Source organism: Marmota marmota, unplaced genomic scaffold (genome assembly GCF_001458135.2).
Source record: "Marmota marmota marmota unplaced genomic scaffold, marMar, whole genome shotgun sequence".
NCBI lineage: Eukaryota > Metazoa > Chordata > Mammalia > Rodentia > Sciuridae > Marmota > Marmota marmota.
Window position 1 is genome coordinate 770,415 of NW_026000173.1, and position 12,091 is coordinate 782,505.

Genomic DNA, 12,091 nt, shown 5'->3' on the forward strand with positions numbered 1-12,091 from the left:
TTTATCCCTTATTCCCTTTTATTTGTCTTTATTGTGTTCAAACATTATTGGGAGTCAGGGGGAAGAAAGCAATACAATGCCTATTGTAAAGGGATAAAGTCCAATAGACATGAATGTGAATAATTTCAGTACAGTGGAAGAGGCATAATATCACACTGTACTCTATGCAGGTGTGGCAAAAAAAGAGAAGGAAGAGACTGTTTCCACTTGAGCTTCTCAGGCAAAGTTCTATAGTAGAGGAAGAAGGACCTATGAAAAAATTCTGGAGCACAGAAATGAGATTTTCTGCAACACTGACAAAGCATATAAGGAATATTTAAGTCTTGTAGTTATTCGAGGCAGAAAGATCAGAGTGTGCAAAGGCACTAAGGCATGAAATAATGCAGCATTATGATTATATCTGAATGTCTGGAATATTAAGATGAATATGGAGAGTCCCTCTTTTTGTAATGAAGGTGCAGAGGTAGGCTACAGTGAGTTCATTAGTTATTATCTTTTATTCTAACATAGTGACACTTTATAAATAGTAGATAAAGTTGAATTTACCCTCCCTATGTCTGTGTTCCTCATCTGTAAGATATAGAAAACCATATTACCTACCTTGGAGGGTTGTATGAAGATTTAATGAGACAATTCATACAAAGGATTTAGCTAGTGCCTAGCAAATGACCACTGCTCAAAACATACAGGGTGAAGAGGCAGTTGGTTTGGGTTTCTTAATTCTACAAAAAGCTATATAATATAAAGTTATAAAGGGGACTGTGCAGAATTACAAGAGAGGATGAAGTCTTCAGCACTCACTTATACATTCAGTCCCGTCCAGGGAGCTAGCTCTCCAAAGCATGTCTCCCATCATCCCTTACTCCATTCCTCCCTATCAGCTGGTTCCTCCTACCTCATTCCCAACTCTGGGACACCTACCTCAGTTCTACTACAACATCACTTTGCCCTAACACCATCCCATTAAACACCCTGACAGCAGGAATGAGTGAGTCACACAAGCAGCATTAGTAGTAGCAAAGGAAGTAGTAGTAGCAGATATTTACATGGAACTTACCATGTACCAGATCCTATTCCAAACACTTTTAGTTTTCAGTTAATGAGGAAACCCATCATGAAGCTGATTGCCTCAAGAAAAAAATTATATTTTAATTGTTTAACTTATTTTCTTGTCACAATAACTCTATGAAGTAGGTACTGTTCCCCTTGTTTTGCATATGAGGAAACTAAAGTCTAAAACCCAGTAAGTAACAGAGCAAAATTTTGACCAGAGGTTGTCTCCTACCAGATCCATGGCCCTGATCACTACTCTTTATTGTCCACATAATAATCTATTATGGGTGGAGATGGGACAGAGGGGATGTCACTAATAAATGTTTTTGCTTTTCAAATATTTAGTTAAGATTAAGGTCTGAAGAAAGTATCATTTTGTACTTCACTTTCTCCCTGCTCAAACAGCTACTTTCCTACATTCTTAACAACCTCTGGAATACATACTCGCTCAGACCCCATAGGCAAAATTCACCCGGAGAGTCTTCATTTCTTTCTTTCTTTTTAAACGCTTCCCTTCCTACTATGGAGAGTTACTAGAGAGAGCATGCCCTCTAGTGGTTCCACGCTACCTTGCAGTCAAATGCAATAATAATGTACGTACAATAATCACAGATCTTTCTTTCCTAATGTGCCAGGGCAGGAAATACATGATAACAAAGAAAATATTGAAATCAAACAACGAAATCAATAGACTCCGTAAATAAAATGGCTCCAACACAGTCTTTCTTTTTAAACGCTTCCTTTCCATCATGAAGTCTGAGCAATATTTCCTACAATTGTGCAAGAGTTGCTAGAGGAAGCATGCGATCTAGTGGTCCAATGCTATCAGGCAGCCAGATGCAACCGCCACTAGAGTTCCAGTGACATTTCTTTCTTACTGAAGAGGCAGTGGCAGAACCCACATGCGAATAGAGAAAATATTGAAGAGCAAATCAAAACGTCAGTAGTAGATCTCTGAGCAGAATGAAGAGGCGAGAACGATCCCCAGACCGAGCAAAGCCTCGTGCTTGTATCCCAGAGTCTAAATCCCGCTGCCATAGTTTCCACCAAGCCCAAGAGAAAGGCTGAAGAGTATGCTGAAGGTAAAGCCAAGGTGAAGGACCAACTAGAGAGAAGATCTGCAAGGTTGTCTGCTAAACCTGCTCCTCCGAAGCCAGAGCCCAAGCCTAAAAAGACCCCTGCAAAGAAGGAAAAGAAGGTATCCAAAGGGAAAGAGGGAGAAACTGACACTGGTAAGGATGGGAATAACCCTGCAGAAAATGAAGATTTTCATTTAGAACAGACGACACAGAAAGCTGAAGGTGCTGGAGATGCCAAGTGAAGTGTGTGCATTTTCAATAATTGTGAACTTCTGCTGACTGTACGGTTTGGAATACTATTTTTTAGTCAAGTTTATAAAAATACAGAATTTTGTTTTACTTTTTTTTTTAAAGCTATGTTGTTAGCATTTCGTTTTTATTTGGGGGGGGAGGAGAATATGTCATTAATAGAATGACTCCGAAGCTGGATTGCTGGGGCATTGCCTGGGACACCTTTCCCTGCTAGTTTTGAAAGACTTACTCTCAACTCCCAGGAGCCACCTTGGCCAAAAAAACCTTCATCTTTATGTCCTCCTTCTCTCTGCAATCAGCATGGACTTAACTCCCCTAAACCCAGAGATGGATTGAGACCGGATCCCCCACCCGGAAGTTGGTTTTACTAATACATACTTTCCAGTGTCCCTCAAAGGAGCAGCAGTTCCTTTCCTAAATTCTGGATTTTCTGGCTGATAAATCTTAAAGTTAGGGTTGGCTCATGAAAAATTGTTAAACAACATGCTAAATGTGAAACTTACCCTGTACAGAGCATCAAATGAAGATACCATTGAGTTTTATAGTAGTTTTTTGCTCTGGTAGTTCAGAAAGGGAGTTTAGAAGCTGCTGTATACTGATGATGATTGTCTGCCCATGTCCTGGGTGAAATGCATGATTATTTATGAACAGTATTGGAGGGGGTGCTACCGAGGAATATTCAGAGGCACTCAACCATTAAGCCACAAACCCAGCCCTATTTTGTATTTTATTTAGAGACAGGGTCTCACTGAGTTGCTTAGCACCTCATTTTTGCACAGGCTGATTTTGAACTCGAGATCCTCCTATCTCGGCCTTCAGAGCCACTGGGCTTACAGGCGTATGCCACTGTGCTCAGCCAAAAAGTATTTTTAATAAAGCTGGATTGGCAAAATAGATATTAATACACTGTTTTGTTTAACTGAGGATATACTACTATTGCTAAATTCATGGGGCAAATTATGAGAACATAAAAGACAATAATTTTACTATTGACTCAGATGCTGGCAATACAAGTGCACTAGACCTTTTTTAAAAATACATGCTATACACATATCATATCTTTTAAAGGGTAACTGAAAATGACAATCCTGGAAAAATTTTGAAATAAATGCCAGATCATAAAATTTCTGTGAAAACCATCACAAACATCCTCAGGCATAGGGACTCACAAGTAAATAAGGTTCTCCTTTTTTCTTTCTTTCTTTCTTTCTTTTTTTTTAAGAGAATATGTGATTGATAGAAAGCTTCTGAGTATGAGTTAAACACAAGCTATGTGTATATATTTATGTACAATTAAAAAGCAATTAAAGGGGCTGGGTATGTGGCTCAAGCGGTAGAGCGCTCGCCTGGCATGCGTTTGGCCTGGGTTCGATCCTCAGCACCACATACAAACAAAGATGTTGTATCCGCCGAAAACTAAAAAATAAATATTTTAAAAAAAAATTCTCTCCCTCTCTTTCAAAAAAAAAAAAATCAATTAAAGAACCAGACACAGTGGCACCTGCCTATAATCCCCGTAGCTGAGGAGGCTGAAGCAAGAGGATCATAAGTTCAAAGCCAGCCTCAGCAAAAGTGAAGCACTAAGCAACTCAATGAGACCCTGTCTCTAAATAAAATACAAAAAGGGCTATGGATGTGGCTCAGTGGCTGAGTGACCCTGAGTTCAATCCCCAGTACAAAAACAAAAACAAAAAAAAAGGCAATAAAAGAGGTGATTTTTATAACTCTACAAAAAAAGTAAAACAATGAATGAAGTGTGGTGTAAAATTACTAATTATAATCCAAATGAGGCTTTAAGCTAACAAATTTACCACAGCTGTATTACATAATACTTAGTGTTGCTACCTCAAGTCTAAGACTCTATGAACTTGGGCTGGGGATGTGGCTCAAGTGGTAGCGCTCTCGCCTGGCATGCGTGCAGCCTGGGTTCGATCCTCAGCACCACATACCAACAAAGATGTTGTGTCCGCCGAAAACTAAAAAATAAATATTAAAAAAATTCTCTCTCTCTCTCATCTCTCTCTCTTAAAAAAAAAAAAAAAGACTCTATGAATAGAAGGGAAATTTTTCTTTATTGCTGCTCACTTAGCCTTCTCATACTGACTCAGGAGCACAGAAACGAGGTTTTCTATAGATATGACATGTAAATAGCACGTAAGTAATATTGAAGTCATATCACCAAGAGCAACTCACATGAAAATGAGTAAGAGAAGGAAAACAACTAAATGATTTATAGTAACTCTTAACTGAAATCACTACAATTAATGAACAGCTACCATCTACATGAGGTATGGGAAGTAATGAAAGCAGATAAAAAGAAAACATTATCCTTTTATGTTAAAAGCTAACAAACTTGTAAGAGGACAATTTCAATAGCAATTCAAACAAAATGAGGGTTTTTCACTTCTCTAACTGGGAGGATGTGAATGTTTCATGAGATAGTATCTGAGCTAGACTCTCACAATGGGAAGGATCTCATCAAGCCGATGAGAAAGGAAGGTATATTCTAGGCTGAGGGTACTTTAGCCAGCATTCAATACTCATGTGTGTGAAGAATGACTGCACTCCAGTTTGCCAGAGCACGTTGTAACTGAAAGGGAAAATTGAGAGTTGCGGATAGAACAATATTTTGGACTTCATTCTGGACGCAAAGAGGAATCATAAAAGCCATGAGTAGGGGAGAAAGGACACAGGTAGTACAGCTTTGCTTCAGAAAGATTATTCTAGTGGCAACATGTAAGCTGAATTGCAAGGGAGAGAGCCAGGGGCAAGCAGGCCACGGAGCATAGAAGAAGTGAATCAGGCCCAAATTCCAACAGGGAGGGGAGATATCAAATACAATCGAGGGAATTTTGCTGGGAAAGTGATTGTCCGCATTTTTCCCCAAAAAATCTGAGGTTTAAGACATGCTTTTCTGTCAAACACAGCGCCTCAGAATCTCAGCAATGATAATAAAGGACACAGTATGGAGGTCATCACAGCCCTAAGATCTTAGTTCATTTTCTGCTGCTACAATAGAATGCCACAGACTGGGTGTGTATGAAGAATAGAGAGGAGATTTGAATCAAAGGCGTCGCTGACGGCAACCGAGCACAGGCTCCTCCGTAGCACCCGGCCCAGGCGCTCTCACGTCCTCTGTCCAGAGCCGACCTTCAGCCCCTGGATCGGGAAGGCAGAGCAGGAGCGGTGCCGGCGGCCGAACGCCCGCACCCTCTTGCCGCCCGCCAAGGGCCCGCGCTGCCCGAGCCACAAGTCCGAGGCCCCAACGAGGCACAGTCGGCGGAGACATGACTGGATTGAGGAGATCAAAAAGCCGCAGAAGAGGGGATCGGGTTGTAGCTCAGGGGTAGAGCGCTCACCTAGCACGTGCAAGGTGCTGGGTTCAATCCTCAGCACCAAGTAATGTGTATTTTTTTAAAAAGCTGCAGAAGAGCACCGACCGCAGATGCATTTTTAGCTCACCTCTTTGAGGATGCCTCTCTCCCCTCCCTATGCGCTGGCAGAGTCACTGTCTTCTCCAAGTAAGTGCAGCGGGTCAGGAGGATCCTCAGCGTTGAGGAAGGACTTAGCTGAGCTCCTGCAGCAGCATCCTCGGATGTTATCTGGGACTCAGGAGCCACAACTAGATACAGTGGTATCTGAGGTGCCACCTGGATTTTGCTGTCTCTGAGCAGTGTGTGCATGTTGCCCTTTAAATTTTCTTTATGAAAGAGAAGACTTGGCTGGGGATGTGGCTCAGGGGTAAAGCAGTTGCTTGGCATGTGTGAGGCCCTGGGTTCGATTCTCAGCCCTGCACATAAATAAACAAGTTAAATAAAGGTTCATTGGCAACTAAAAAGATATTTAAAAAAAAAAAGAAGAAGAAGAAGAAGACTGCGTGTTTCCTCTGTAGCAGAGGTATTATAGGAGACAATCAACACAGTTTCAAAGGCCTGAAAAGACAGATTCACTTTAGTTGCTGTGTTACTCATAAGACCGTTTAAGGTTTGGGAAGACATCAGATCTGTCATGTTATAAAGAAGCATATTTACTTATTATTTTAGATCTTTTGGTACTATATGCATTTTTACCATACTTGTTCTTTTATTAAAAATGTAAGGGAAAAATAAAAGAAGACCGCTTCCTTTGTCCGTTACATGAAAGACCCAGCTCTCCTAGGGTACAAATCTCTGCCTTCCAGATTAATATCATTAGTACTTGTCAACAAATATGTTGCTTTTCAAAACTAAACTGGGAGTTGAAAAAGAAATAATTTTTTGTTTCATTTTGTTTTAGTGCTAGGGACCAACGCCAGAGCCTTGAACATGTTAAATATATTCTCTGCTACCAGCCTGAAATTTTTCTGATTGCTTCTAGTAAATTTCTATTAAAATCACTCAGAAATTCCATCTCATAGAATTTAGCATTTTATTCTTAGTTGTAAGTCATAGATATCATATTGGCCCATAATTTTATTTTATTCTAACTTTTTTTTTCTTTTGGTATTGGGAATTGAACCCCAGGTCACTTAACCCTTGAGCTACATCTCCAGTCCTTTTTATTTATTTATTTATTTATTTTAATTTTGAGACAGGGTCTCACAAAGTTAGTGATCCTCCTGCCTCAGCCTCCCAATTCTCAGGAATTATAGGCATGTACCAATGAGGTACCCATCATCAATCCAGGATTTTAAAGAATTTTTTCAATAGATATTACACCTTATTTTTATATGTTAAAATTAATGTTCCTCATTTGCCTCTGAAGAACCACTTATACGTGTGTTCCCTACTTCAACTTCATTCCTGATATGTTTTCAAGGATTGTTTTGTTCTTTGTTTTTGATAGCATTTATTAAATAGTCTGTATGGCAAGACAATAACTACTTAAGGGGGGGATAAGATTTCTTTGTACTTTTAAGTGAGACTGTAATTCTTTAGGCACTAAGTCAGAACTAGTAATGCTTTTTTTTTCTAGCTTCTAATTGGCTTATTTTAACAGGTTGAGATGTTTGTTCTAAGACATATAATCTATCATTAACTTTGTGGTTTGAAGTGTTTGCTACCAAGTTGCATCCCTTAGTAGACCAGACCAAATCTTTTGTCCCTGAAGTGTTCCAAGATAGACCTTGATGTTTANATATGTTCATATATATATATATATATATATATATATATATATTTGTTAAAATGGCTGGAGTTTCATCTTCTTAGGATCCACTTTTTAAACTTTTTATCCCTTATAGTTATCTATTGTGTATATACTAGTCCTCTAGAATCAAGTATGTTAAACTGAAACAACTTGCTGGGAGGAACTCTCCAGGGCATGTTTTTCAAAGAAAAGTATTTAGAGGAACAAAACTTAAACCTCCCTAGGTGTATTACAAAGCTGTTCAAAAAGTAATTCAGTAAGGGTTGTGAATGGAAATATGTAGTACCCAAGTCAATATTCTGCTTTGAAGAGTAATAAACACAAATTGGTCAAAAATAAAATAAAATAAAAAATTAATGTTCCTCATTTGCAAACAGCCACAATTTAAACAAGAGAATTAAGGGGTGCAGTTTTGCCTCAAGAGCAGAGATGAGCAGATAAAGTCATGTCCTTCTATCACTGAAAGCAATTTAAGAGCTTTCCAGAGAAATTTCCATTGGAAATGCCACCCAAAGATCTGAGAAATGTGAGCAATGAGTGCAGTCTACTAATAATAATGTGTTGGTCAACTAAATTCAGAGACAGACCAAAGGGAAGCACTGAGTTTTTGTGTGTTTTTTTTAAATATTTTTAGTTGTAGATACCTTTGTTTATTTAGTTGTTTTGTTGTTGGTGTTGTTGGTGTTTTATGTGGTGCTGGGGATCAAACCCAGTGCCTCATGCATGATAGGCAAGCGCTCTACCATTGAGCAACAACCCCAGCCTAAGCACTGAGTTTTATTACTTAATATATTTTAACCCTTTAGAAAACTTCCCGTTTGACATCAAGTCATATTTATACAGACATTTGAATAAAGCTTACCTATCTGTTTAAAAAAAAAAGGAATAGATTATTTGGCTCTTGGTTCTGGAGATTGGGAAGCCCAAAAAGCATGGTGTGGCCATATGGCAAGGGCCTTTGTGCTACATGACCTCATAGCAGAAAGAGAGGGCAAGAACCAGACAGCAATAAAGGGCCAAACTTGCTTTTATCATAGATCCACTCTCAGACAACTTAACATTCTTCCATGACAACACTATCAATGCAGTCATGAAGGCTCTGTCCTCAAGATCTAATCATCATGCTGCGTGTGGTGGTGCATGCCTATAATCCCAACATTTCAGGAGGCTCAGGCAGGAGGATCAAAGCCAACCTCAGCAACTTAGTGAGGCCCTAAGCAACTTAGGGAGACCCTATTTCAAATAAAAACATAAAAAGGGCTTGGGATGTGGCTCAGTGGTTAAGCACCCTTGGGTCCAATTCCTGGTTAAAAAAAAAAAAAAAATCTAATCATCACTTATTGGCTCCACCTCCCAACCCTGGGGCTTTTGGAATCAAGTTTCTAACACAGGAATCTGGAAGAAATAGTCAAACCATACACCTACTCTAAGAGAGTAAAGGAAGAAGTTTTTCAGGATCTCTGCTTAAATATATATATTTTACTCCTTTTTCTCAGTTCTATTGAAGTATTATTGACACAACTGCATAAATTTAGGGTATACAATGTGATGTTTTGTTGTAGGTATACGTTGTGCAATAGTTGCCACAATCAACTTAATTAACATATTTGTCACCTCACAGTTTTCATTTGTGCGTGCTGTAAGAACATTTGAGATCTACTCAGCAAATATCAAACACACAGCACATTATTATCAAGCTAATAATGCTGAGCTGTGCATTAGGTCCCCCAGTACTCTTTTATCTAATAATGGAAAGCTTGTGCCCTTTCACCGTTATCTCCTTTTTTCCTCACCTCCCAGCTCTTAGTGACCAGCATTCTTCTCTGTTTCAAGGAGTTTGACCAATTTTAGATTCCACATAGAATCATGCAGTATCTGTCTTATCCCATCCAATATAATGTCCTCAAGGTTCATCTCTTGTTGCAAATGACAGAATTTACTTTCAAGGAGCCCCCTGTACTGCTATCCCTGTACTACCTTATGATCCCGGAATAGCTCTACCAATTTATTCTCCCACCCACAATGTAGAAGTCTCCCTTTTCTCCACATCTTTTGTATTTTTTGACTTTTAATACTAAACATCTTAACAGAGGTGAGGCGATATCTTGTTGTTTTGATTTGCTTTTCCCTGATGAGTATTGATACTGACCATCTGCTCATATACTTGTTGGTCATTTGTATGTCTTCTTTGGGAAAACCTCTACTCAGGTAGTTGGGTTAAAATGAAAAGATGTGTATGGTTAAAATGAAAAGATGACCAAAAGTGTGGTTTTATAAATTACATGGTTTATTCCATATGAGGAGATTTTGTTTTTCTTTTTTTCATAATGCTTCAATGGGGTAAAATAATGAGAAAAAATAATTGCATTGAGAATACATTTGAAAGATGAAATACATTAACCACATAGTGAATGGTTTCTAATTTTGCTTAGAATTATTCAAGTCTAGCTGATCAATTAGGATGGAAGCAGGGCTCTGTGCCAGTAAAGTTTAATCAATGTTTAACACATAGTTTTCTAGGTGTACTTGGAAGAGACTCTTTGGCCAACACAGTGGAGAACCATGATCACATACAAGTCCCCTCAAAGATAATAAGCCTTGTAGAGACTTCAGGAATACCTGGAAGGGCTGGTGGAGAATGATTCTGCCACAGCCTAAACAACTCAGTCTATGAAAATCTTAGTTTTATTTGTTTTGGAGTCCAGTGATTGAGGTCAGTAACATTCTCACAGGAAGAATGTTACATTATACTCCGTGTTGTTATTACAGCAAAACATGTCACTCATGTATCAAAGTAGGATTTGGAATCCTTTCAAAGCTACATAACACAGGTCCTTTGCCTATTTTTTAATCAGGCTATGTTACTTTTTTGCATTTGAGTTGCATAAGCACCTTATCTAATTTAGATATTAACCCCATCTTGGATATGTGGTTTGCATAATATTTTTCTCATTCTGACTGTTGCCTTTGCTTTTTTGTTTTGGTTGTTTCCAACACTGTGCAGAAACATTTCAGTTTGATCTACTTCATTTGTTTATTTTTTTAATTTAATATTTTTTAGTTATTCAGGGACACAATATCTTTATTGTTTATTTATTTTTATGTGGTGCTGAAGATCAAACCCAGTGCCTCACATGTGCAAGGCAAGCGTTCTGCCACTGTGCCACAACCCCAGCCCTCCATTTGTTTATTTTTGTTTATGTGGCCTATGCTTCGGATATCAAATCCAAACCATCATTGCCAAGGCCAATATCAAGGAACTTTTCTCCAACATTTTCTTCTAGTTTTATGGTTCATGTCTAATGTTTAAGGCCTTGATCTCTTTTGAAATAATTTTTGAGTATGGTGAAAGAGAGGGACTCAATTTCAATTTTTTATATACAGATACTGCGTTTTCCAATGTAATTGACTGAAGTGTCTATCATTTCCCCATTGTGTATTCTTGATTCCCTTGTTATTAGTTGTCTGTATGTGCATGATTTGTGTATAGGCTCTCTATTCTTTTCCTTGGCCTATGTCAGTTTTTATGCCTTTTTCATACCACTTTGATAACTGTCATTTTGTAATTTAGTTTGAAACCAGGAAGTTTGTGTCCTCCAGGTTTGCTTTTTGCTTGATTGCATTGGCTGTTTGGAGTCTTTTTGGTTCCATATAAGTTTTTGGATTGTTTTCTCTGTGAAAAAAAAATGTCATTGAATTATTGATAAGGATTGAATTGAGTCTGTAGATTGCTTTGGCTAATCTGGACACATTAACTTCCAGTCCACAAACATAGAATATCTTACCATTTGTTCACATCTTTTTTATTTCTTTCATCAATGTTTTACACTTTTCAAGGTATAGGTATAGGTCTCTTTTCTTAAAAATGTGGTATATTCTTATGTAAATTGTTTTATTTATATATGACAGCAGAATGCATTACAATTCTTATTACATATATAGAGCACAATTTTTTATATCTCTGGTTGTATAGATAGTATATTCACATCAATTCATGTCTTCATACTTTGGTTATCTACTTGGTTAAGCTTATCATTATTTTATTCTTTTTGATGCTAAGGCAAATAGCATTTTAATTCTTTTTCAGATAGGTCATCATTAATACACAGAAATGCTAATGATTTTTATGTTGATTATATTATCCTATAATTTTATTAGTTCTAACAGTTTTTTTGTGGAGTCTTTATATATAGGTTTTCTAAACAGTAGATTATGACCCTTTCAAAGACAATTTTAGTTCTTCGTTCTTTCCAACTTTGATGTCTTTTTTTTTTTCTTGCCTAATTGTTCTGCCTAGAACTTCCAGTACCATGTTAAATAGAAATGGTAAGAATGGGCTTCCTTCTCTTATTCTTGATGTGGGAAAATTGTGTACTTTTCACTATCAAGGATGATGTTAGCTCAGGCATGTGATATATGGCCTTCACTATGTTTAAAGAAATTTCTTCGGGCTGGGGCTGTGGCTCAAGCGGTAGCGCGCTCGCCTGGCATGCGTGCGGCCCGGATTCAATCCTCAGCACCACATACAGACAAAGATGTTGTGTCTGCTGAAATCTAAAAAATAAATATTAAAAAATTCT

General features: G+C 38.0%; 1 protein-coding gene across 1 annotated transcript; it reads left to right on the forward strand.

The window, feature by feature from the left end:
- The first annotated feature begins 421 nt into the window (after positions 1-421).
- Positions 422-2,515, forward strand: LOC107159906 (non-histone chromosomal protein HMG-17-like). Its single transcript, XM_048787858.1, has 2 exons — positions 422-463; positions 2,042-2,515. Exons 1-2 carry the CDS (start codon positions 422-424, stop codon positions 2,372-2,374), a joined length of 375 nt encoding a protein of 124 aa, XP_048643815.1. The 3' UTR covers positions 2,375-2,515.
- Positions 2,516-12,091: the final 9,576 nt, after the last annotated feature.